The 27,063-nt window shown below is 36.1% G+C and overlaps 2 protein-coding genes across 2 annotated transcripts; both read left to right on the forward strand.

The window, feature by feature from the left end:
* Positions 1-11,642: 11,642 nt before the first annotated feature.
* Positions 11,643-13,091, forward strand: LOC131874915 (uncharacterized). Its single transcript, XM_059218870.1, has 2 exons — positions 11,643-12,177; positions 12,721-13,091. The coding sequence occupies exons 1-2, from the start codon at positions 11,643-11,645 to the stop codon at positions 13,089-13,091; spliced, it is 906 nt and encodes a 301-aa protein (XP_059074853.1).
* A 10,361-nt stretch (positions 13,092-23,452) lies between these two features.
* LOC131046156 (disease resistance RPP13-like protein 4) lies at positions 23,453-26,736 on the forward strand. Its single transcript, XM_057979827.2, has one exon. It carries the CDS (start codon positions 23,743-23,745, stop codon positions 26,536-26,538), a length of 2,796 nt encoding a protein of 931 aa, XP_057835810.2. The 5' UTR covers positions 23,453-23,742; the 3' UTR covers positions 26,539-26,736.
* The last annotated feature ends 327 nt before the right edge of the window (positions 26,737-27,063 follow it).

A 27,063-nucleotide genomic window follows, 5' to 3' on the forward strand; every position in this document is an offset into this window, starting at 1 on the left:
ATCTTTCCATCACTTCATAAAGTTCTATTTTAGGCACATCAGGAAAGTATTGTGCAAATACTTCCTCTCTTATTTCCTGTTCCTTCTCAATGGCAATGTGCCATTTGTTATCTAAAGAATTATATAAAGAATCAGGTGTCTCAGATTTAATTTCTGATGGCCACCGGTCATTAATACATAAATAATTAATGACTTCCTGTTCAACTTCTTCCTTTTCATCATCATTAAAATCATCAAAGCGCTCTTTCAAATCACCAAGCACTTTTCTTCTAATATTCTTAATAGTTCTTTGACAATGTGTCAAAGGTATGTAGGAGGAAATATCAATATTTATCGGTGCAGATGTTACCGGTTCATTCTTTGTCTTTTTCCTCATTTGCCTGGTCTTCTTAGGCTGTTCTTCAGACACAGTGTCCTCTGAGTCTGGTGTGTTGATTTTTGTCTTCCACTTCCTCTCAAAGACTTTGGTGGGTGCAACTTCTAGATTCTTCTTTGTTGGTGACCGCTTGGTCACTTTGGGACTGGCTACAGTAACCGGTGTCGATGCTGAAGGCACTGCCTTTCCCTTCTTTACTGAGGGTTCTTCAACCAGTGTAACTCTTTCCAAATAGGTGCCGGTTCTCTTTGCCTTTGGATCAAGGGGTGAGGCGAGTAGGGTAGAGGCATACCCATCTAGCATGTCATACATTACCTCATATCCCATCGGTTCCACTTCTTCTTGTCTAGGCTCAACCGCCTCCATTATGCACTCATCAACTTTGATGGTGAAGTAGATATCATCTTCATATTTCTTGACAATATATCCTAATATTCTCACTCTTTGGCTCATCTTGCATCTGAACTCATCAAAGTATTTGTTCAGGACTTTTGGATAACCGGTTCCAACCGCTTGAAGGCTTTCCTTTATTTGCTTTGTAACTGATTGGTCGGCAAACCACTGAATATCTCTGACTCCTGGGAAGTAACCTTGGAAGTAAAAGAACAACCCAACCAATAGTTGTCCAAACTTAAATCTCAAGGAATTGTCCTGTTTAATCGACTTTAGGTTCACCAAAAGTTTCCTTTGCATACAGGTGCATAAGTCAAATGATGCATCTTCCATGATCATCCTGTAGGCATCATTTACCACTGCAGCAGAGACAGAGTTGATCCTGCTAGCATAAAATGTCTGGTAACCTATTACCATGCAGGCATATTTGACTAGATTGTCCTTGATGGGATTGATGGTCATTCCCCGTTGGTCGCTCATAGAACTGGTGAGCTTGGTCATTTCCGTCTTACTGATCTTTCTTAGGGTTGGCACTTCACCGATGTTACAGAAACTGGTGATGACATGAATTGCTTCTGGTGTGATATCATGCATTCGTTCTAAATACATTTTATCACCGTGCAATCTGCTCAAAATGATGCGGATGTGATCATCTAAAAATTCTTTAAGGAAATAGACTGCATTGTGAAGCTTCTTCTTTTCTAGGATGCTAAATTCCGGTTTAATCTTCTTATCCTTCCCACAGAACAAACTCAATTGAGAATGGATCACCAGAGATCCTAGATCTTCAATCTTACAATCAATGTAATCGAAAATGCCTTCCTCGACTATGACACCGGTGGGTATTTGAGATAGGGCATTATATTTTGCCTTTCATTGAATGAAGTCTACTGAATCAACGGGTGCACTAGAGGTAGGGTGTGATGTGGAAGCCATGATAAACAAAGAAATTTGAAAAGTACCTTCGTAAATCAAAATTTAGGGCTCACAAATTATACTTCGCCACACACTCCTTCGGTTGCTGAAATACCGCTTTGTGTTCTACACTTCACCAACAGATGTTTGCTTCTGATTCTTCTTCAAGATTTTGAAAAATTCTTCGAATCGAAATCCAAATCGCTTTTCTTCGCTCAATGCTTAAAAACTTCTTCGCTTGAGAACTAATAAGTGAAAATAACTTGAAAAAATCTTTTAAACAAGTTCTTCACCTACCATAATAAATGCTCCACTATTAGGACGTAAACCCTAATTTGCCTTTTACCATTTCTAGTCTTCTGCCAACTAACAGGTATCACATACCAATTAAGGTATTTTACTGGTGTAAACCAGGGGTTCGAAATATTTCACCGTTTGCTCCCCCTAAGCTTTTGTGATGCTTAGTTTACCGATTCCGCAACTTCCACACTAGGTGCAGAAACCGGTTCTTCTTGAATCACTTCTTCTGGCTTCTTCTTCTAGGTTTTCTTCATATCTGCTTGAACAGTTTCAACATCAATCTTTCCTTCCGGAGTGACCGGTATATCATCCGATATATTCTTTCTAGTTCTGTAGAATCTTGTTGTATGACCTGATTTGTTGCAATGATAGCAAACCATTCCAGGTGCTCTCGAAGGTCCATTATTCATGTTTACATTCTTCCTTCTGCATGTTGCAGCAGTGTGACCATGACCATGACAAATCAAATAGTTCGCTCTCCATCTGGTTGCTGCTTGATAGCCACCGCTACCTGACTGATGATTATAGGTATTAAACCGGTTTGGATTCCAGTTCCTAGAGAGTTCAGGAAAAACTCCTTGACTCCTTTGAGGATACCTTCCGATATTGTGCATGACAAACCTGCATTCAAATGCTCTATGCCCAAACTTGTTGCATGCATAACAATTACCATTGAATCTATTGGGTCTAGGCTTATCCTTTAGAAAATAAGGAAAATTATTGTAAGCCTTACTTCTACATACATTGGTAGTGTGTCCTTCCTTGAGACAATTAAAGAAAACAGGTTTGAACTTTTGCTTACCTTTATCCTTTGGTGCCGGTTGTTTCTTTGATGCTCTATCTTTTGTTCCAGAGGTCTCACCTTCCTCATAATCAGAGAAACCAAGTCCATTGTTATTCTTTACCGGTTTAGCTGATTCAAGCTTCTGCTCTAGCTTGACAGTGCTCTTATTGAATTTGGCAAGTATTTCCTTTGACTTAGTGAGTTCTTTGTAAATAGAAGCATTGGATTCCTTCAAGGTTGCATTCTTAGAAATGGCCATGTTTAGTTCACCTTGCACTTCTTATTTTTACACTTTACTCTCTTGGAGATGAGCGGCGAGAACACTGATTTCTTGCTTCAACTTGGAGATCTCATGATCTTTGTCTTTTACCAGATCTTCAGTTTTCTTCTGGTTCTCAAGCTCTTGACACATTCGGATAGTCAGTCCTTCCAACTCCTTTCTCAGGTTGGTATTGGATTCATTCAATTTTTCTACTTCTTGAACTAGGGCTTCCATGTCCGCTTCATCAGAAGAACTGTTTTCAGTTAGCTCCATCAGTTTTCAGCATGCTCTCTTCTTTTTGCCTGAGAGGCCTTATATTTGACTTTAAGTTCATCATAGGCTTGCTTAGTCTGAGTGAGCCGATGAGTAAGTTCCCTCACAGTATATTCCCCCATATCTCTTTCCAAGCGGTTAGACTTATAGAAAGCTTGGCTCTGATACCAATTGATGAATGCTAAGAGGGGGGGTGAATTAGTATACCAAAAAATACTGTACTTAAACACTTTAACAGTCTAGCAGTAAATCGGTAAAACAGTTTCACAAACAAACCGGTTAACACACATGCAAACCAAGTAGAAAATAAGGCATTCACCCATAGAAGCACAATCACCATAACACAAGAGATTTTGAGGTGGAAACCCAAATGGGAAAAACCACGACGAGATGAAACTCACAAGTAACTATCTGCAGAATAGTAACCAGACGGGTTAAGGTCATACAATGTTCTTTACCAGAACAGATCCTGTTAGGAATCTTAATCTTTGTTAGGAGATAAGTCCGATTAAAGACTACCTTGTGAGAGGATTTCAGATCCACAGATGTGAATCACCTTGTTAGAGGATTTACAAAGGCTTTTCTGGGCCTACCCAGTTAAGGGTTTCTGACTTGTCAAAGATGTGAGTAATCAACAAGTGAATGATCTAGCAAATAACACAGTCTACTTGATTAGATCCATGGTAGCTCATTGCTAATGCATTTTAGCATTACTTCAGTCTTCAGTAAATCCACACTCTGTTACAACACACAGACTTGATCTTCTCAGTTAAGATTGCACATACAAGAACTTCGTCAACTACACAAAAAACCTAACAGCTACACACATACACTCAAAACCCTAGACATGATGTCCTTAAAAGGAATCTGATTTCATGTCGATCCAATAGGATTACATTGCAAGTTCCTAGGTTCAATGTATCTAGACACATTTGGTAACACGACACAAAATCACCGTCAAAGTGTCGGTGGATGGTAACTCATCACAAAAATATATTGGTTGGTAACTCATCACAGAGTATTACCGGTTTATACAACTTTACCGGTTACCAGTTGGTAACTCAGAGTAATACCGGTTCAATTATAAAACAGATTACCGGTTGACAAAAATGAAGACTGGGAAAATGATAACTTCCGCTTCTAGCTCCTTTGCTCCGCTCTGCTTGAGATCCTCAAAACCGCTTGAGCTCTTCATGCTACTTGGGTCTTCATACCGCTTGAGATCGATAAACACTTTTTGCATAACATCGATAATCTAAAGACTACAACATAATAACGGTTTGGAACAAATACCGGTTGAACATAATTCATACATTCAAAAAGTGATCTCATAACAAGTGTGTGTCCATCAATGACAATCAAAACATAATCATAAAAAATGCCAACATATAGGTAGGATAAGGTAGATGAGGGAGATAAATAGAGAGAAGAGAGATTAGTAGAGAGATATAGAAATAAGGAGTGACAAGGATGGAGTGGGAGAGGGAGAGATAGGAATAGTAAGAGGGAGATATATACATAGATGGATGTAACTTAGGAATTTATTTATCTAGATGGGATGAGAAAAGAAGTGAGATAAGTAGAGAGGGAAGAGATAGATAAAATATTTTTATATAAGTATAGATAGACAAGTGATAGATAAAGGAGGTGATAGGAAAAAAGGAGACTTTGTATGCAAAATTTGTGAGTATTTAAAGTTTTAAAAATGAAGGATTAACTTCAAATGATTATAATTAATTTTTAGTTTACAATATAATAAAATTACCTTATCCATTTGATAGGTCTTTGAATTACCTTTCCAACGCCTGTAAAAGATTGAAATTTTGATAAGAAACGCAAAAGTTATGCCCATTTTACTAAAGTATACTTTTTATGTTGAGCAAAATGGATATCCAATTTGGTTTCCAAAATGGATATGCTATTTAAACGGATATCTAATTTGAAAAAACATGACGTCACAAATCGGATATCCATTAATATTGGATATCCATTAATATCGGATATCTGTTATTAACAGATATCCAATTTGGTTTGGTATTACGAAGCCAAATTCAAATTTTGCCTGACCCAAACAGAAAGTCAAAGTGGATTTTGGTGTGATTGGAAAAGTTTAAAATGAGTTTTTTACCCATTGCCACTTTTTGGACCCCCATGATCCTGCACATGCCCACATCTGGACTCCATTTTTTTACTTTCATACATCATCAAAAATCTCTCAGAGTCCTCTATCCATATATTAGATCTATTTTTGTATATTTTCCTTCAAGCACATTTTATTGATATTTTTTATTTTCACTATATGCTCAATTACTTGGATATTTTGGCACTTTTGATGGATTTGTTTGTTGGAAAGGGTTGTATTTGATGTTCTTTACATGTGATGGGATTATTGGGGTTTGATAATTTCAATTGAGGTATCATGGGTTTTTTTGTTCATCCTTCAGTTGCTTGCCTAGCTAAGGGAAATTATGAGCCTTAGGTCATGGCATCTTGACACATCTTAGGTGGCTAGATATTTTGCCTTATTTGTATGGACTTGTTCCTAAACCAACAACTTCAGGAGGTAAATCATCTTGGGGTAATCTCACAAATCATGTTGTAGTTGTGATTTGTTCTAGTGTTGATTATGACACTATGTGTTCTATATCAGACCTTGACTATCATCGTGCACTTTGGAATCATCTTTGGGAGATCTTTGGAGACCCTCATATCTCTCCATTTCCAAAGGATCCTACAAGAGATTGTCTCCTTCCCCTTGCACATGTAAATTTCACGTCCTATGATGATGATACTATAGAGGAGCTTGAGTATATCCAAGGTCTTGCATGTTTTGATGGATCAAAGACCTATCTTCATGTTCCTACTCCTCACATTGAGATCCCATGTCAATCATCTTCATCTTTAGTTGTTTTTGATCCGATTGGAATTGGCTCATGCATTGCCCCCATTATTCAATGCAATGGGACATTGTTCTTCCAGACACAACTATTTGGGATTCGTATTTTACAAATATATCATCCTTGTTTGTGGAGTCTCATATTTCAGATCAAGAGGACTATTTTGAGGATATTCATCTCCTCTTTATTGATAGTCACATCAGTGTTGTCATCTCATCTTCATTGCCCATAGAGATTGTTCTTCATCATCTTTTTTAGATTCTTGATTTGTCACCTTCTATTGTGATTGGGCATGTATATGATTGGTTTGTAGCATCATCATCTATCATGGGCATAACAACATTTGAGCAGTCTCTAGAGGCACATACAGTTTGGATCTAGATTCCTACATCTTTTAATTTATGGGAGTGGCTTCTCATATCTCTAATGGATTGGTTTCTTCTAAAGGGAAGACATTTTTTTTGCAGGCAGCGGATCATGTTCCATCTTCAGGTATTTATCATTGGTACCAGAGCTACTTATATATTGGGGGGATTCTTATCCTCATTCTCTTTCTTTTGAGGGGGATATTTATTGTACTTTTGTAACATATTTTGTACTTTGGGGGCCACTTGGATTTCTTCATCTTAGTCACATATAGTAACTTTTTTCTTTTTATTTGCATCTCTTGCTTTTGGAGAGAAATTTTTTCCCATGTGGTTTTTCTCCTTTTCTCTGTTTAAAGAGACCTCACTTGTGTGAGTTGAATTATTTTACATTGGTTTGCAAATGAGTACTCAACTAGGCCTAGTTGTTGGGACTCATTCATCCATGCATTCTGCATTCATAATTAGCTCTTTATCTTATCCCTAAGGTAATCTTAAGGAGGGGTGTTGGAGTAATTTTAGGACAATTAGGTCCTCTAATTTCTTTTTCACTTAAGATAAACTTAGATGCTTTATTTTATCTAGGTGTTATTTTTTTTAGTTAATTTCACTTAGAAGCACTTCTAGTTAGTTTTTTAAGGTTGTAGTTGAGCTTAATTTAGCTCCTACTTTGTATTTCTTTAGTTCTTCTAATTTTAGGATTAGGAGATCTCTTGATTTTCTACAAAGAAAGTCTCTCATTCATTGTAATTGTACCTTCAATATTGAATCTTCAATTCTTTTGTTCAATAATACAAAATTCTCTAGTTGTTATAGAGCATACAATCTTTGCTTGATCTCTTTTTGTGTGATAGGTATTTTTATTGAAAATGATTCTTGGCTCCTAGGGTTAATCATCTACTTCTACATGTATGAATATTTCAAATTTTATAGAATCATTATACTCAAGCCATTTGGGAAAGATCAAAAAATATATCCAATCTTTTAACTACTTTTCTTAAACATAACATTTTGTTTGTCCATGTGAGTGTTGTTGGCATCATGGTGAGCATGATAAAGTTTGAGGTACTTAGAGGCTGTCATTGATGGCAAATATTGACTCTAATGTCATCACAACCGATCAGAAAAGGGTTATAGTGGATTGGTGAGGAACAGGGGACTAAAGACTTCAATGGGTGAGCAGAGATTGGTTTACAGGAAGCAACCGGTAGCAGATCATAATGATGATTGATAAGTATGCGAAGTGAAAAGGATAAGCACGCATAGTCATCATCATGTTTGACTTGCTAACATGTGGATCTGGAAAATTTAGAAAGAGCCAATTGAAACCGGATTGCTTGCTAGAGAATTAGCGAGATTTTTGGTATGAACGGATAGTCCCACCGATATAATTGGTGAGATTCGAGGAATGAATAGATTGACACATCGAATGATTTTGAGTTCGAATGATTTTGGAGGGAAAGTTCGCACCAAGATTGAAAACAACTATATACATGTTTTGCATCTTGATTTTTGTTGTTGTGGGAGTTGTTAGTGAATTGAGGTTGAAAATCATAGTAAGGTGAAGAATGAGCTAAGTGTAGAAGGGTTCCTTATGAATCAGTGAAGTCATCACCGAGCAGAGATTGAAGAAAATATAGAGCAGATCTATTTGACATAAAAGTGTCATCATCAGATCAATGATTTGTTTCTCTCTAATAATTGCAACAGATTAAATCTATTAACAGGGTGAACCTTAACCAATTTTGTTTGTAAAATCCCCTAATAGGGTCACTCCATAACGAAAGTGTAAAATCCTTTTTCAAGGTGAATCCTAACAGATTCTAAGGTATTCTTAGTAGGATACCAGTCATCTTTAACAGGTTGATGTTCTTAGAAGGAACAAAATTGTAAGCTCTTAACCAGGCACTCTTTTTCATTGCAGTAAAAGAGATTGTGGGTTATCCCCACTGTGGTTTTATCCCTCTAACCAAGGGTTTCCATGTATAATTGTTGGTGTTATGTGATGTCTACTTGATGCAAGTAAATCTCTCTCCTTCAATGTTCTTACTTTCATGATTAATGCAATGTTTTAAGTTAATTTGAAAAAGGTTGTTGAAACCAGTCAGTTTGGAATTTTTAATTGTTTATAAATTGTTTTGACTGATTCATCCCCCCCTCTCAGTCACCGGTTAATATCAATAATTGGTATTAGAGCTTAGGTCCTTTGAAGAAAAGTTTAACAACATGAGGAAAATATCATGGAGGAATATCGGTATCAGAAACAACTTGATGAAGCTAATGAGATGATTTCTTAGCTGACGGATAGATTGAAAAAATCACTTGCTAAAAGGAAAGAACTCGCTCTACAACTTAATAAGAGTCAGGATATCATAGATCAACTCTCTGAACAGAGTGCATCTAAAGAAGTAGAAGAGGTAGTCTCAGAGCTGATGGAAAAGAACAAGAAGCTGACTAAAGAAATCACAAATCTAAAAAGAGAGCATGAAAGTCAGGCCCCAAGAATGACTGGAATACTAGAAGCCAATAGGATATCAGAGGAAAGAAACGAAAATGCAGAAGAAGCATTGTCAAAAGCTGAAAGAGCCAAAAGGTTTACTAAAGAAGCCCTAAGAGAGAATGATGCAATCATCATTGAAAAGGATGAAGAAATTTGAATTCTTACTCAAGAGAATGCAGTCATGCAAAAGTATCTGCATGATAAAGTAGAGGAAAAGGAGAAGATGATGAAGGATATTGAACAACTCAAAAATGAGTTGAAAGCTACAAATGAGAGAAATGAAAAGCTCAGAGGAGAACAAAGGTGACAACCAGTCTTGGCTACTTCGGTACAGGTCCAATGGAAACAGGAGAATCATCTAATCCCAAGAGGATGAAGGATGATAAAAGGGATAAATCAAGAATAAAAGGTATGAAGTTTTCAAAATCTTCTTGCAATTATTGTGGTAAACCTGGTCATAAGTCTGATTTATGTAGAAATAGATCAGTCAGTCACAAGAAGTCATTCAACTTTGATGGTTATTGCTATAACTGTCATAAGTATGGACACACTACTTATGAGTGTAAATATCGATCAAGTAGCATGTCTAGTAGAAGAATCTTTAATGGATATTGCTTTACATGCAATAAATATGGACACAAAGTTGAAGAATGCATGCAAGAAAAATGCATCAAGATCTCTACCCAAACTGGTTAGCCCTAATAGAAAGAGTAATCAACTCAATGCCACTTGTAGCAATTTTGGTCATGTTGCAGCAAATTGCAGGATGAGAATGGGTCAGAGAAACAATGCAAGACCATGGAAGACAACTGGTATGGCATGTTTCAATTGACATAAGATCAATCATTTAGCCAGAGAGTGCAAGAACCAATCCTATAACCAGTCTGAAGACAGGAACCAGTTTTGAAAGAAGAAAGGGCCAAATGATTTGAAAGGAAAGAAGACAATTGAAGAGGTGGAGAATGAAATGAAATATACATAGACTAAGAAGGAAGAAAGAAAAGAAGGAGAGGAGTGCATTCTGAAACTAAGTCATCATCCACTAGTGATGATAGTTCTTCTTCAAACTAAGCATATCGATGCTCAGGGGGAGCCTTTAAAAATAAATAAAAATTATAGCTGATTCCCCGAAACCAAAGTGAGGTAACTCTTATTTGCATTACTTAGATGCAGAAAAGTTGGCATATTGTTTGTAATTCTTCATCAGTAAATTGTTAAGAGTATAGGTGTTAAAGGTTGTATTGCTACTGGTAAGGAAGTGACATCGGTAAACTATAAGCTATTACCGTTTGAGGTCGTACAACTTAACCGTTGTAAAAGTGCACCGAACAACTTAACAAATAAATAAGGAAATGAAAGCTTCATTTGTCTACCTTGCTTTCATTTGTGCATTCGTGAGATCCTAGTGCAATCAAAGGCTTTCTAAATCTGTTAAGTGCATTACGTGCAAAGTAAGTTTGGAGATCAAGCGGTGAAGTTTTGGTGATTGGAACCCCTAGCAGAAACGGTAGAAGAAGTCAATTTGTGAATTTTATTCAAATTCATCATGGAAGCTTTTGTGTCGACTCTTGTGTTGGTTGAGGTAGTTAAGGAACCACAACCCGAGTTCAAGTTGCATCCTATGAAGGTCAGAGAGATCGAGATGACTGGTGCCCTATCATTTGTGCACTTTGATGTGTTACTGTTTGAAGATATCGGTTCTTTCATACAATGTAATCTTGAAGAACCTGGAGACAAATTCATTCAAGATGAATTCAAAAGGTTTCGTGACAATGATTTGTTGAAGGCAGAACATATGCATCTAAAGACCAAGCGTTTGTTGTATGTTATTGATATTCCTAACCAATTTCATGTCAATTGGATCAGGTATGTGCTAAGTAGAGTGCATGACCAGTTTGTATGGTTGGAAGTTGAAGCACCAATCAAAATAGCAAAGGAGGTGATCCAAAGAGTAATAGGGTTCAACGCAACAGGTGAAGCACTAACCCTAAGGACAATATCATTCGATGATGTCACTTGATTGACTCAATCCTGATTTGACAAGAGAGAAATGACAGTCACTCACATTGAGGACACAGAAGTGAGGTTTGCATCTGCAGTGATAGCTTATAGGGTTTATCAGTCAAGCTGCATGAACAATGTGTCGAGCGATGCTATCCATGCAGCTTACCGGATCATCAAGAGGATGCAGCATATGACATTCGTGACATGATAAGAAGTCAATTCCTAATGAACATGGTCTAAATCAAGAAGAACAAAAGGCAATCATTCAAGTATGGTTCAATATTTGTATGTATCTTCTTCTATGTGCAAAATTTCTTTCCCGATAAGGGAAATATAGTGTGGTTTGCAAATAAACCTATCATAGTTCAAATAGGTGAAATGGTTAGAGACTTAGGTGATAAGTTTGGAGAGACAATGTGGGGTTATCTTAAATATTTCCAAACTAGAATGCATCAACGAGAGAGAATCCCAACCGGTATAGTCCAAAAGTTCAAGGACACCATTTTTTTTCTTCTTGATATTGATTGTTGCATTATTCAAGCGGTTCAACCTAGAAGCTTATGAGTACTCGCTATGGGTTATGAGATTGAGGTAGACACTGCCAAATTATATGCAAACATGTTACTGTCTAAACCGGTAGATAGAAATGCAAAGAGATTTGGAACTTATAAGGAGGCAATCTCCAAAATAAAGAGGGAACTCAAGGAGCCTATCATACAAAAGAAAGTTAGGAAAATGATTGACACCTTAGATAAGAAGTATGGAGGTGAAACATCCGATGCCACTGCTTCCATTGGTACAAGTGAACAAATAGGGGCTAAATCAAGCAAAGATGGAGAACAAACAAAAGAAAAGAATAAAATGTCCAAGACAAAACCCAAGGGTATTGCATCTAGCAAACTGACAACATACATGAAAGAAAAGGAGTCAGATACTCCTACATATTCCCAAGGTAAAGGTGAACCGGTAGGAGTCACATATGCAAGAAAGAAAAAGAATGAAAGGACAGTTGACACAAAGGCTAAAACAAAACCCAAGAAGGATGAAAAGGAGGCTGATAACTCTGACACCCAATCTGATAAGATAGTAAAAGAAGTCAGAAGAAGTGGTAGGAATGTAGCTCCAACTATTGATGAATTGGTTCATGGGATCAAAGAGTATGGAGGTTTCGCTAGTGTTGGGAGAAAGTATCCCCTCTCCAACGAGGAAGACAAAAGAAACATTGAAGATGCACTTATTTGGAACTTAAATAAATTCTGCAAAACTCCCAGTGAACTACATGGAATTATTCCATCAGATTTACAAAATCTCATTGAAGGGAGATGGAAAACTGCCCTAGCAATTGAGAAGGAACACAGAATAAAGGCACTCATGGAAGTGCAATATGAATTAGATTATAATCAAGCATTTGTAGTGGTCGAAGCATGTGTACAACATTTCAAAATAAGGAACAGAATAGGGAGAGTGGCCATAGGAGATATCAAAGGTGTGCATGATGAGGGCGTTGCCATGTGGAAAACAATTTTGAGCCAACAAAAGGAAGTTGAGGAGGAAATAGAAAAATAAGTAAAACAAGGACAAGATGTAGCTGCTCAAGAAAAGGGAAAAACAAAAGACAAGGACACCACCAATGAGTTTGATGTATTTACAGTTGAAGATATCGTAGGTGATGTTGGGTCAGATATTCCTAATCTGACAAAGGATGCAAAGCCACCGGTTGAACAAAAATCAATTGTTGAAACTATTGATATTGGTGATACATCGGCTAAGGGAATTGTTCAAACTAAGCATCCCAGAGAAGATGAAGTCACAATTGAGGAGATCCCTTATGAGGAAAGACCTCAAAAGAATCTAGTGACAATAAATATTCCCACAACAAATCCTACTGACAACGAACCTCATTTACCAAAGAAAGGTGTAGAGGAAGAAACCCCAAAGGTGATAGATTCATCAATACCAGTTGTTGATGAAGCAGAGAAGAAGGAAACAAAGAAAAAGAAAACGGAAAGGAAGGAAACATAAACAACTGATATTGGTCTAGAGGAGACCAAGGAATCAGAATAGGACAAGAAGAAAGAGGATTCCTCATCCGGTCAACCTGAAGGCAATAAGAAAATAGTGGTGGACACTCCTCCGGTGAAAAGGAAGTTAGATTTAGAAAGGGAAAGTGAGAAGAAGAAAGCTAAACTCACCACCTCAGCAATCTCTGAGGTAGAGGCTGAAGAAGAAAAAGAAGAAATAGAGGAGGAAGAAGAGGAAGACTCATTAATAGATACCAAGAAGATGAACCCCAAACAATTAATTAAAGTTTCAGAAAAATTGAGAATTCAAGATGAAAAGGCCAAACTTAGAGCAAAGAAAAAGAAGGCAAGAATTCTTAATACTGCAAAGACAATTCTATCTTATCTCATTCCTGATATTGTTGTTGATGAGAATACATCCATCATTGATCAATTGGGTACTCTTGTCAAAGCAATCGGTTCAGAGGCAACTGATCTAGAGAAGGTTGTAGCTAGGCAATATGGAACTAGGAGAGGTGAGAAATTAATGGAACAAATATTAGTTGACAAAATTGGTCTCTCTAACAACACTGAAGAGGTGAAAACTATCTTAAAGGAAGTTGGCCAATTATTGGTCAAATTATTAAGCTTCACAGATTTCATCAAAGATCTTGAAGATAAAAGAGTACAGACTAAAAGGGAAATCCAAGATCTGATAGGTACTTTTGATCCTCTTACAAGCTTTGCAACGACCTTTAGTGGAAAAGTCAAATAGTTGACTCATGAAATCAACAAGATGAAAGAGGAACATGACAAATGAGCTCTCAACCTGTTAGAGCTACAATGTTACCTTGCACCCATCATTGATTTAATGCAAGGGAATGTGAAAGAAGCAGAAAGCTTCATCATTTCACCTGATTGTAAGACAATAGATGAAATGGAGGATTTTGTCACAAATCTGCATGGACAAATCCACACTATGAAACAGGGGAAGCCTACATGGGAATCTTCTTTGGAGGTTGCTAAGGTCAATTTTAAAGACATTTTTTATTTACTCTCATCTTTATGAATTCTTTCGTATACTTTGATTCTGTTATCCTTTGTCATTGTGGAAAAAAAGGGGATAATAAATGTATATTGGATTATACATATGAGGAGGAAGGACTATATGTACAAAGAAAAAGAATGTATATAGTTAGAATACCACTGTTAGAGGTAGAGTAGTACAAACAGAGAAGGCAGTACTGGCAGAGAAGGTAGAGAACGGGGGGAGAATTAGTAGGAATAGAGGACTGGCTACATCAGGGGGAGAACCTGAATATAGTAGAAGGTATTAATTATTCCTCTCAATCCAATTCAATCCAGCTAGATGTTTTGCCACCAATGCCAAAGGGGGAGATTGTTGGCATCATGGTGAGCATGATGAAGTTTGAGGTACTTAGAGGTTGTCATTGATGGAAAATACCATCTCTAATGTCATCACAACCGATCGAAAAAGGGTTATAGTGGATCGGTGAGAAAAGACCGGTTTACAGGAAGCAACAGGTAGTTGAGCTGAGTGAAGAAGGTTTACCGATATAAAGGAAGCAACCGGTAGCAGATCATAATGGTGATTGATAAGTATGCAAAGTGAAAAGGATAAGAATGCGTAGTCATCAGCATGTTTGACTTGCTAACATGTGGATCTGATAAATTTAGAAAGAGCCAATTGAAGTCGGAGTGCTTGCTAGAGAACCAGTGAGATTTGTGGCATGAACAGATAGTAGCACCGATATAATCGATGAGATTTGAGGAACAAACAAATTGGCACATAGAATGATTTTTGAGTTCGAATTTTGGAGGGAAAGTTCATGCCAAGATTAAAAACAGCTATATACATGTTTTTCATCTTGATTTTTGTTGTTGTGGGAGTTGTTAGTGAATTGAGGTTGAAAATAAGAGTAAGGTGAAGAACAGGCTAAGTGTAGAAGGGTTCCTAATGAATCGGTGAAGTCATCACCAAGAAGAGATTGAAGCAAATATAGAGCGGATCTATTCGACAAAAAAGTGTCATCATCAGATCAATGATTTGTTGCTTTCTAATAATTGCAGTAGATTAAATCCCTTAACATGGTGAACCTTAACCAGTTTTGTTTATAAAATCCCCTAATAGGGTCACTCCATAACGGAAGTGTAAAATCCTTTTGCAAGGTGAATCTTAACAGATTCTAAGGTATTGTTAACAGGAAACTAGTCATCTTTAACAAGGTGATGTTCTCAGAAGGAACAGGATTGTAAGCTCTTAACTGGGCACTCTTTTTCACTGCAATAAAAGAGATTGTGGGTTATCCCCACCATGGTTTTCTCCCTCTAACCAAGGGTTTCCACGTATAATTGATGGTGTTATGTGATTTCTATTTTATGCATGCAAATCTCTCTCCTTCAATGTTCTTGCTTTCATGAGTAATGCAATGTTTTAAGTTAATTTGAAAAAGGTAGTTGTAGACCAATCAGTTTGGAATTTTTTATTGTTTATAAACTGTTTTGACTGATTCACCCCCCGCCCCCCCCCCCTCCCTCTTAGTCACTAATTAATATCAACAAGTGTTTCATTCCTAGCTATTAAATCTAAGAGTGTATTCGTCTAGATAAAGGAACTAAAATCATTTTTTAATTGAGTGGCCCTCCTTATATGTCTGTGTTTTTCATTTTAGGTCAATATTATAGTAAATATTCGCATACCATCTATGATTAATTTATAATGAGTTTCATAATTTAATAAATTATCTACCAAGGATGGGGAAATTGGGTCCATATATAGTGAAAATAAAAATTAAAAGTTTGAAGACAATATTAGTTACCTAAAAGAGATTCCAATTGATTGTTTGGTTTATCCTACCTATTTTGATTAAAAATTTAAATGATTAGAGGTGTCATTTACTTTGTTCGATGAGGCATTCATTCATGTTAATGATGTGATAGCTTATTTTCCTCTTTAGAATTTATTTTAGTTTTTGTAAAAGGATCATGTCTAGTTTCTATATTTCTAAGAAAATTTTGACTAACTATATTTTCATATATTCATGGCCAAACTTGAGTCTAATAAAGGATTATTCAATCATCTTGGAGACTAACGACAAAATATACAACACAAATATCTCTAAAAAACAAAAAATTCTTATTTATTTGATCTTAATGAGTAAGATCATGATTACAACTTCACACTTTTTCGTAATGGGCTCTCTTATATGCTAGTTCATAACCATTTAAGTATACTTACTAGAAGATAATTCAAACATATATTATACTAAAATATAGCCTCATACTTACACACTAGTATAATTACCTCCATTATTTTGTATTATTATTTTCCTTTGGATTGCACTCCACTTCATAGCCTTGTTCTCTACTCATATTTTTTATCTAAGACCTCATAGTCTCACATTTCTTCTCTTGCACCTCTCAACTTCTTCCCTTACCTCTTCTCATTTATTTCTTTGATCAAAAACTTAATATATGTAGCATCGGCAATTTTTTTCCAAAGATCTATGTTGGCCAAAAGATGGAACAAATCTCATATATGTGTGTGTAGTCAAAATCCATATGCAAGATAATAGAGAAGAAAATATCCAACCTTTAAAAGCATCCATTCTTGATGTATTATTCAACAATAAAACATTGCAATACATCTTCAAAGCCTCCATGAACACCTATTAAACATCAAGAATCTCCAATGTATGCTACATTTGTTCAAGCATGAATCCACAAATCCCATTCCATGCAAGTCACATATGCACTCATCAAAGGAAAACTCATAATTCCAACTGGGCAATCTTAGACAACTACCCTTGTGTTTACTTTTATAGAAACAATCTCACACAAAACCAAGTGGTCTAACATAAAACCATGTGACTAATACCATTAAATTAAAAAACTATTAACCCCTCATTCAATATTGGGTACTAAGTTTTCACTTTATTAATATTTCTCCAATATTAAATTAAATACATTTCTCACATGAGACTCCACATTAAATATATTTTCCAATGTTACATACAACACATAAAGTGGTGCCAAGAATGTTTAAATCCTAGTGATACACATATCCCTCAGTCCCCCTCAATGTACCAAACACATAATAATAAATTAAACATTATGCAAGGTGCACAACAACTAATTCCTAATAGTAATATGTGATCAACTATAAATTTAAAAAACTTGTAAATTTAAGTGGTTATATGGTTGTATGATTTGTCTACAAAGATATGAATAGTGTGTAGACTATAGCAATTAATAAAAGGGACACGAAATCAAACCATGTGATCATCATGAAAATGATACTTTTAAACCTTGATAGACTATGTTTGAAGATGAGGGCAATAGACCATAAAATATGGCTTGCTTGATTTCCTTCTCTATAATAATGATTGAATTAATATGAGGGAAAGTCATCCTTATGTTGTTTATTAGACAATAAATAAATAAATAATAATGTTAGAAATAAATTAGCCTTATATGTGCAGGCACTAATGACCTACTTGTAGAGAAAATAAAATAAAAACATAGATCTATATGCTTTTAAATGATTTAAAAAAAAAAACTCTATACTTTTAGATCTATGAAAGTATATTTTTTATTTCTAAAAAATGTTATTGATGTTAATAGAAGTGGAGGTGATGATGCATTTTTTAATAACTTTAACAAGTTTGTAATTTGCACCAAATACTACTACACATTTGTGCTAATAAGTATTTATTTCAAAAATTGTTATAGGTAGATCTATCTTAGATATAAACTTTTTGGTTGAATAATTTTTTTGAATAGAAATATTATAATAAAATCTATTCTAGAAAAAATGAATGTAGCTAATTTGCATCATTAACAATGTCCAAAGTTGTATTTAGAGTGTGCCTCGATAGTTTGAGTTTCCTAGCAATAACATTTTAGCATGATTTTTTTGAGTTTGAACTAGTTAAGTCACATAAATGATTGTGAGAATGATGAATAATTTTGTATGAGTTTTTTAAAACCAGTCATAAAGTTTTGATCAAACTTTGGAATTTCACCCAATCATAAATTCTTTGTTAGTTTTTTCACAGTGCTAGGTTTGAGGATAAAGACCTACTCAAAATATCCATTCATGATCCCAAGTTTGGTTTAGTCATTGTTTAATTTTAGTAATATAGCATGCATTACATATAGAATATTATGTCTTAATTCTCCCTAATTGGTCATTTACCTCAAATTTTATTACTATAAATAGAAGAAAATATTGGATTTATTTCTTTAGTGTTATCTTTCTCTACATTAATTATTTGGGGATTCTATTAGGACCTTTCCCTAATAAAAATGCAATATAAAGATTGCATCCATAATAAAATATATTTACATAATAGTCATGTATAAAGCACTTATACAAAAACAAGAAGAAACATCAAATTACCATTCCAATTTCACATCAACCAAAAAATATTGTAAATATATATAAAATTATAAATGCTACTCCCTACAAACACCACAACCATAACCAATAACACCATAAATAGCAAGGGAATCAACAAACATCCTAATGCCAAAATCTTGAATTCTCTACCATATTCAATCCATTGGGTATTCAACCTCTATTACATTAGGGTTCTAATTTGCATTCACTGAGACTCAACAACTATGGGATTAAGTGATGAGAACCTACTTCATAAAATAATTTTTTCATGAACTAAGCTATACAAATCTTATTTGCAAAATAGATTAAAATTATGAAGTTGCTAAAAACCTCTACATGGCATTGATTATGAATCACCATGAAATTTGTCAACACATTCCCTACATCTAGACAAAAATCATGAAGAAATAACAACTTGTAATGTACTAGCTTCAATTCTTCATTGTCCATGGATATATATCCTGATTAGATGAATCTTGTAAACAATATCACTACTAATTTTTTTTCACATTTACCATCTCATCCTTAAACTTCAACACCTTCATACCCTTAAAATGTGTACATAATATAAAGAATATAATGTATACATTCTAAGCCACATTGGGATTGAGTACTACCAACCACTATGAAATACTTCATTATGCAAGCCTTATAATGTACCTCGGACTTTAATATCCAGATTAGAGACAACTATTTTATTACAACTGGAGTTTTAAAGCAATATCTTATCCATGAGTAGCTCCTTTAAAGGATCCCTTTCCAAGGTCAATTATTAATGCTTGATTATTATAGACCACCCAAAGAATAGAAATATAAATTGTACCAAAATACCATACCATGCAATTTTACTAGTAATAAGACACAGTAATAAAAAACCATCACATTATATGAATTTAACAATGTTCCCGTGCACACTATATAAATGCAGGGAGATGTTTTATTACAATAGATTATTACATTATTCTTAGTAGAACAAGATTAATATTAAGTATGTATAATGCCTCAACTCAAAAACATAATATTGTACTACCAAACTTAAATAAGGATATAATAATAGAAGGCGTGAATACCAAACATAAAATCTTTGTGGAAGATTTAGAAAAGTTTTATTCTTCCAAGATGATGATATCCTCTCTGCCATTTTACAAATGCTTGGTACGGATCTCATCAAAGTATTCATTTGACATAATGTCAACATTAACATCTCTTCCATGTTTGTGAGTAATATCTATGCCCTCATTATTGACAAGGTACTTACCAAGGCTATGAGACAATATTACATTTGGAATAAGAGCATGATAGACATAAAAAGTAATTGATGACATTATTGCTCTTGTAAGTGTAAGTACTCTTCCTCTCAAAGATTTGGTGTGTTTTTATAAACCATCATTGGATATTTTGGTAGTCCATGAAGATACCTCAATTTCATTTTGTTAATATCATGCAATAAAGGGCATTCAATGAAAACATATTTATTTGAGGCATTTTGTCAAATAGTTCATGTGCCTTGTCTAAGCTTACACATTTTGCATATATGTCTACCAAGGCAGTTGCAGTTCCAATATCTCTGTGATGGATGTCCATACCCTATTCCAAAGCTCTCATTTTCTTATAGGATAGCAAAGGTTGCAAAGTTTGGCTTTATAGCCACCAATCACATTTGGTTGGGAGGTTCTAAATCCTTTTCAACAAATGTGTTTTGTGCATACCCTACAATCATAGCATTCCATGAGACCACATTCTTTAAGGGATTTGGCCAAACAGTTCATGTAACTTGTCTATAATTCCATATTTTGTAGACATGTCAAACAAAGCATTTCCAATTGTAGCATCTGATAATAATTGTCCATACATTTTTATTTAATGGATGCTCGTACCCTATTCCAAAGCTCCCATTTTGGCATAGGTGGACAGTACATTGGCAATAAAACTAATCAAGATGGAAATCTATTTGTTGCATTGATTGCATTATGAGGATGCATGTGTATCTGTCAATTGGATAAAGTACCAAAGGTCGTGAAAATATTTCAATGATGGAGTATTCCATGATAGCTATGAGGTAGATGAGAGTGTCCTCTGCCATTCCCTTTGTTCAATGCAATCAAACATGTGAGAACAGTTTTCAAATTCATATGTTAATGATGATTATTTTCTAAACAATTGTGAATAGGAATGAAAGTTAGGAAGAAGGAATGGGCCCATAGCCACCTATTTAATCAAAGCTTAGTGTGTTGTTTAAGCCCAACTTTTCCCTTTTGTGCTCCTCTTTACCAGTCAATTCAGTGGGCCAATTTGTAACCATTAGATGTTGTGCAAAATTCCAAATGTGAAAGGTGCAAATTGAATCAAAAGTTTTTGGAATGCAAATATTTCTTCTGAATTTTAATGACTACAAGGATATCATGATCATCTACAAGGATTTTCTTAGGAACTTGATCTTGGGTTGTGATCGATTTTATTTCATCATACTTTGGATTTTAGTCTTGATACAAATCTAGCGGCTTCAATAATGGAATTTGATTTTAAATAAGGATATGAGATTATTTAATGGCCTCATAATTTTGACATGGCAATAATAGATTTTGGGTAGGTATTCCTTGAGTGAGATTGGTAGGTGATGGGGTGCATAATAGTGAGAATTGTTTGGATGGTTTAGGATTCCTAATGTAATGGGATTGTCTAACTTTGTTTATATAATATAATTTGAAATATGTTTCTATTATTCCTTAGAAAAATTCACTAAAGGTGTATGTTGACATGTTTGTGTCAACCTTAGCCATGCAAACAAATGATCTGAGATACCTAATGGATAAACCCTGCATAATTCCTTAAGGGTTTAATTCCTCAAGGCTTAAAAATTTAAACCCTTAAGGAATTTTTTGCCTTAACCTTTTTTGGCCTTTTTCTATTTTGTTGTTGGCTGGCATAGGTGGTCATATCACTTAAGTGCCACTAGTTGGAGGGTCCCCATGCATTCTTTTACCAGACCTACCTTACCCGCTACTAGCAATCGAAAGTTAAATTTTAAATCGCAACCTCACAGTGATTAGGTTAACCGTTAGTTAGCCTCGTGATGCTGCAATGGGGCCATTTGTGGTTAGTTCGGATGTTGGGGTGCAGGGTTTGTAGCAGTGAGTGGCAAGTGTTATCTGGAGCTACGATGTTGCGATGGGGTTGGCGATTGCTATCAGTTGTTGTTTGTAGGGTTCGCATGGGTCAAGAACAAAAGCTATTTCAAGTTGCAATGCTACGATGGGGTTACTGTGGATGCTAGGTTGCATCATTATGACGGTCAAGAACAAGTGTTATCTCAAGCCAAAATCTTGTGATGGGCGGCTAACGGTTTAAGTGAATGCTAGGTCACATCTTTGCGACTTCTTTGTAACCGTTTTGGGCTAGTTTGCAAGCTTGCGATTGATGGGCTCAGTTAGGTGCTAGGGCCAACAAAATCTCACACATAGAGCATAGTCGTTTGATTTCTCTTGAGGGCAAGATTGATGGCTATGTTCTGTTTGATCATTGAGGATCTTTATGAGGGTCTTCTAGGCGCATCTCAGTTGTTCATCCATGCATGAAAAGAGGATCTAGTGGTTGAGATTCAATTTTGGGCAATGAACATTATATTTCAACAGGTGCCCATGATGGTTGCCCACTCGATAGTCGAAAACCAAGTTTTCACTTGATTAGTGATCTAGTTTTGATAAGATTGTGCTTCAACCACTTCCAATCAACGCAGAATAATTTCCATTACTCCTTCTTGACTTTGCAGATGTTTCCTAGGGTTGCCCATGTGCAGTTATTGCTCGCAAAAGACTTTTTTGGTCTGACAAAGGACATCAGATGCTATCCAAATGTAGGGGCCTTCCTGATTTTCAGGAGATTGTTGTTTTTTGCCAAGTGCAGTCGCATCTCAGGGCTCCACCCTAGCTCTGCAGGACATTTTCAGACATGCAACAATTAGATCCAATCTGATTTCCTTTCCTCTGTAACGGAACCCTAGTTGGTTAGGGTTTATGAGCTCAATGTAAATCTAAGTTATGCTTGATCTATAAAGGCAATTTTATAACATATTCTAGGGGTTCTCCCTTTTCTCTTAAAGAATTCTATGTTTTCTGCAACTTTAATTGCCTTGCCTTCATGTTAATACATTTCATCCATTTTTTTAATGATACCACATATTTTTAAAAAGTCTTATAATTATATGAAGGTTTGTTTCATAAAAATATTTATCATGGAAGAGTTTTATAATTATATTAAGATTTTTTTCATTTTTCATTTCTCATTTTTCCTTTCTTACTTTATGCTTGCTTTATTTGCATTGTGAGGATGCCCATGTCTTGTATCTACTGCATAAAGTAAGCATATAGTAAGAAAGGTCGTGAAAATATCTCAGCGGTGAGGTATTCCATGATAGCTATGAAGTAGATGAGAGTGCCCTTGCCATTATATTAAGGTCTATTTCATCAAAAAAAAAATATCATGAAGAATTTTATAATTATATTAAGATTTATTTCATCAAAAATATTTAATCATGGAAGAACTTTCGTCGAAATGCTTTAGAGTTGAAGTTTTAGAAAGAGAACAAAAAGATTGACAACCATGTGATCATTCAACCTGAAAATCAATCCGATAGTCAATAGGTAGTGATTATACTAATCTTTTTTATTGAACGAGAAGCGTGTCAAAATTGACTACTTGCAAAAGTACTTTGATTCTCTTAAACCTACGTTTTTGGAAATATAAATGAATATGGAAACGAATATTCAAAATTGAAAGGAAATCAAAACTGAGTTGCGACGAAACCATCTAAATCAAAGTGGAGAAGACGACGATTTCAAGGAAAGAAAAAACGAAAAACTGGAGAAAAATCAAAATAATTATTGCGCTGGGTACACGAAGACTGCAATGAAAGGGCTGGTCACCTGCATCGTCTTTAGGACGAAACCATCTCGAAACTTCGTTATTCTTTTCTTTAGGCAAATATTCAACGGAAGTGATTATAATTCAGAAATAGCTGTACCCCGAGAACTTTGGATTAATCTGCACCTTTCGCATTTGGATAACATCCAATTGGTTACCAATCGACCCATTGACTTTACTGGTAAAGAAGAAAACAGGTGGGACACACAACTACCAGGCTATGGTGGACAGTAGGCAGAGGGAAGAAAATTGTTCATTATTTCCTTTGTCCTGGTGATTCCTCTCAGAATACTCGCTGCAAATCTCTGCAAGTAATACCAACAAATCAAAAATGGCAGCTGGCCTTGCTGACGGTGTCATTGGCAAGCTAACTGAGATGGCAGTACAACAGCTGGCCAACGAGGCAACACTGGTAGTTAACTTCACAGATGACTTTGAGTGGCTGTGTAAGAAGCTCACGTATGTGAGAGGGTTTCTCACATATGCAGATGGGCAGAGTGCACAGAATGAGTTGGTGGGAAAATGGCTGCAAGATGTTTGTGATACTGCTTGGGATGCAGAGGACATAGTAGAAGAATGCACCATCTATGGTAACAGCCCTCAATCTTCTGTGGGTTGTCATACAAGATCTCTGTTTCGGTATAAAATGGGGAGAAGAATTAGAAAGGTGAGAGGGAGAATGACAACCATAATGCAAGATGCAAGTGAGCTGAAGCTGGTTAGTGAATTGTGTCATTCTAATGAAGCCTCGAGCAGTACACCCAACAGAGGAAGAGCACGGAAGAAATCAAGCTTGTTGGAGAGTGGTTCAAAACCCGTGGCCATTGACAGTAAGATTCAACATATCATCGGCCTGTTAGATGACCCTGCTGTTCCTGTGATTGCTGTTGTTGGCATGGGAGGGATTGGCAAGACATTTCTGCTACAGCATGTCTTCAAGAGCACAAAAGAAAGGTTTGAGCACTCTATCTGGCTTTCAATTTCGCAAACATATTCTGTTCCTAAGTTGCAGTCGGATCTAGCTTCTAAAATTCATGTGAGAGATATTGGTGGAAGCGATTTAAGTGAGGATGGAGAGCCTAGAATTAGTTTAAGGGATGTTGTAAAGGAACGAGTTAGTGAGGTGCGTGCAGCGGAGTGCATTCATAGCCATTTACAAAGATCAAGGTCATTGATTGTGTTAGATGATGTGTGGAGAGCATCTATTCAAGATAATTTGATAGCAAACCTGGGTCTTCCCGTTAGTGATAACTGCCGCTGCAAAATTGTTGTCACCACTAGAAACAGAGAAGTTTGCAGAAATATGAATGCCCACATTTACGAGATGGAGTATCTTTCCGACGAGGATAGCTGGAAATTGTTTTGTGCTCATGCCTTCGCAAATTATCCCCAAAAAGAGAATCCGCCGCACCTTGAGAAGATAGCTGGTGATATTGTAAAGGAGTGTGGTAAGCTACCATTGGCTATAAAAACAATTGCAGGTTCTCTGGCAGGCAAGACACTGGTATGGGATTGGGAGTCCAAATATCGCCAGCTAAATGAGGTAGTCCATCGTAATGACCGCATCATGCAGATTCTTAAGCTGAGCTATGACTGGCTGCCTCCAGCTCTTAAACCCTGTTTTGCATATTTTTCTCTGTTTCCCGAAGATGAAGAACTAGATTGTGAATATGTCATAAATCTGTGGATTGGAGAGGGGTTCATTCCACAAGGAGAAGAACAGTGGAATATTGGATGGGAATATATGTCTCAATTCGCTAATCTATGTTTGATTGACATGGTGGAGAGGCTAGAAGAACCTCGCATAGGAACCAAATTCTGTAAATTGCACGATCTGTTGTTTGATTTGGCTGTTACCATATCTAAAGAAAATAAATGTGCATTTTCATTTGAAGAAGTCTTCACAAAATTTTCCTCCAGACATAGCGGCTGCCGAAGGATTATGTTGCCAAAGAAAGAGATAGATGATAGTGCCCTGGGCAAAAGGATTAATAATTGTGGGCAGTCTCTCCGCACTCTATCTCTGTTTCAAAACGATGGCATTAGAAATATTCCCTCCAACTTCTTTGCTAGTGGACGAGTACTGCGGGTACTTGACCTCAGGGGAACTGGAATTTCTTCATTGCCAGAATCAGTTGGAAACTTGAAGCTTCTCCGAGTTTTGAATTTGTCTCAAACACATATCAGGAAGGTACCCAAGTGTGTTAGAAAACTTACCAGTCTGAGGTTCCTTGACATTTCAGGTTGCAGAAGCGTGGTAATGGTGCCCCTGTGGATAGGTGAGCTTAAATGCCTACAACATCTCAGTATAGAAGGTTGTTCAGAGGGATTGCAGCGTCACATCCCCAAGGCAATATCAGAGCTACCCTGTTTGCTGATACTCAGATCAGATGGTTTGGGTCTTTCCAATGGAGATAATAGATTCTTAAATCTGGAGGATGTGGGTAATTTGATTCACCTCCAAGAACTATGGATAAACTTTTATAATAATCAAGCATCTTCCAGAAGCATGGAAACAGTGATTGGGCAATTGGTGAAGATGCGTAGTTTAGGACTTTGTGACAAGAGCAGAGGGGTCGTTGCAGGGGTAGTTGGTCTTGGATTACCAGACCCACCTTGTCCCCTTAAAATGATGGCTATGAAGGATCTTGAACACCTTCGCCTTTGTGGTTTTGCTGTGCCAAGTTGGATAAGTAGATTCCCAAATCTCAGGATACTCAAGCTGGTGTATTGCGAATGTGTTGATTACACTACACTAACAATAGAAACCCTGCCCAATCTAATGATTTTAGAATTGACAGGTAATGAGAGTTGCACAGAATTGCCAAGAGCTTTTGGAATGTCTGGAAGATTTAATAAACTCAGTTTCTTTGAAATTAGGCTATTTAGTAAACTGAAGCAGTTTCCGAAACTAGAAATGGGAGCCCTGCCATGTCTGGAGAAACTGATATTCAAAAAATTGCCAGATATGAAGAGAGTTCCAATTGGTCTGGAACTGCTGAAAAGTCTAAAGGAGTGCACATTTGAGTCTACAGGGATATCAAGGGCCAGATTGAGGGAAGGCAGTCATGATTGGGAGAAAATAAAGGCCAGTAATCCAAATGTAACTATTACATGGAAGCAGTGAACAAATTTGTTTTAGGTAACTTCAAATCTGATCTACAAGTCCTGTTCTTTTGGTGAATGTGGAGCGACCTTGTATTATTATTATTTGTTTCCTCCCCTACTTTCTGGATGGCATAGGCAGCCCGAAAGTAGTCTGGATTGCATCCATCTAGTGCATTGATTTGCCCATAAAGAAATAAACTCTAATATCTTATTCTCACTTTGGCATAAATGAGGTGATAATTCAATGTTAATAACATCTAAACATGCAAGCTTTATTGTGTAGTTTGATTATTTGCTGGTATTATGTACATATTTTGTCCTTCTGTAAGTTTTTCAGATTTTCTCACTTTCACTGTAATTTGACTAGCAATATGAGTCTCAGAGATGGCATGGCTGGCAATCTCAGGAAGATTAATGAAAGCAATGAGAAAAAGACAGTGTAGAGAATAATAAGAATTGGTTATAGACCATGATACCTGCCATATCCAGAGACAAAATTAGAAGACTATTTTACTTTCATAGATGTCCTTAACTAAATGGCAGG

This window comes from Cryptomeria japonica, chromosome 4 (assembly GCF_030272615.1).
Source record: "Cryptomeria japonica chromosome 4, Sugi_1.0, whole genome shotgun sequence".
Classification (NCBI taxonomy): domain Eukaryota; kingdom Viridiplantae; phylum Streptophyta; class Pinopsida; order Cupressales; family Cupressaceae; genus Cryptomeria; species Cryptomeria japonica.

What these genes read in the sequence shown, in the direction of transcription:
- LOC131874915 (XM_059218870.1), top strand. Translation starts at nt 11,643, where the DNA reads ATGGGTTATGAGATTGAGGTAGACACTGCCAAATTATATGCAAACATG. An exon ending in AAAAGAAGTCAGAAGAAGTG is followed by an intron (nt 12,178 to 12,720) that starts GTAGGAATGTAG and finishes ATGTATTTACAG; the next exon opens with TTGAAGATATCGTAGGTGAT.
- LOC131046156 (XM_057979827.2), top strand. Translation starts at nt 23,743, where the DNA reads ATGGCAGCTGGCCTTGCTGACGGTGTCATTGGCAAGCTAACTGAGATG.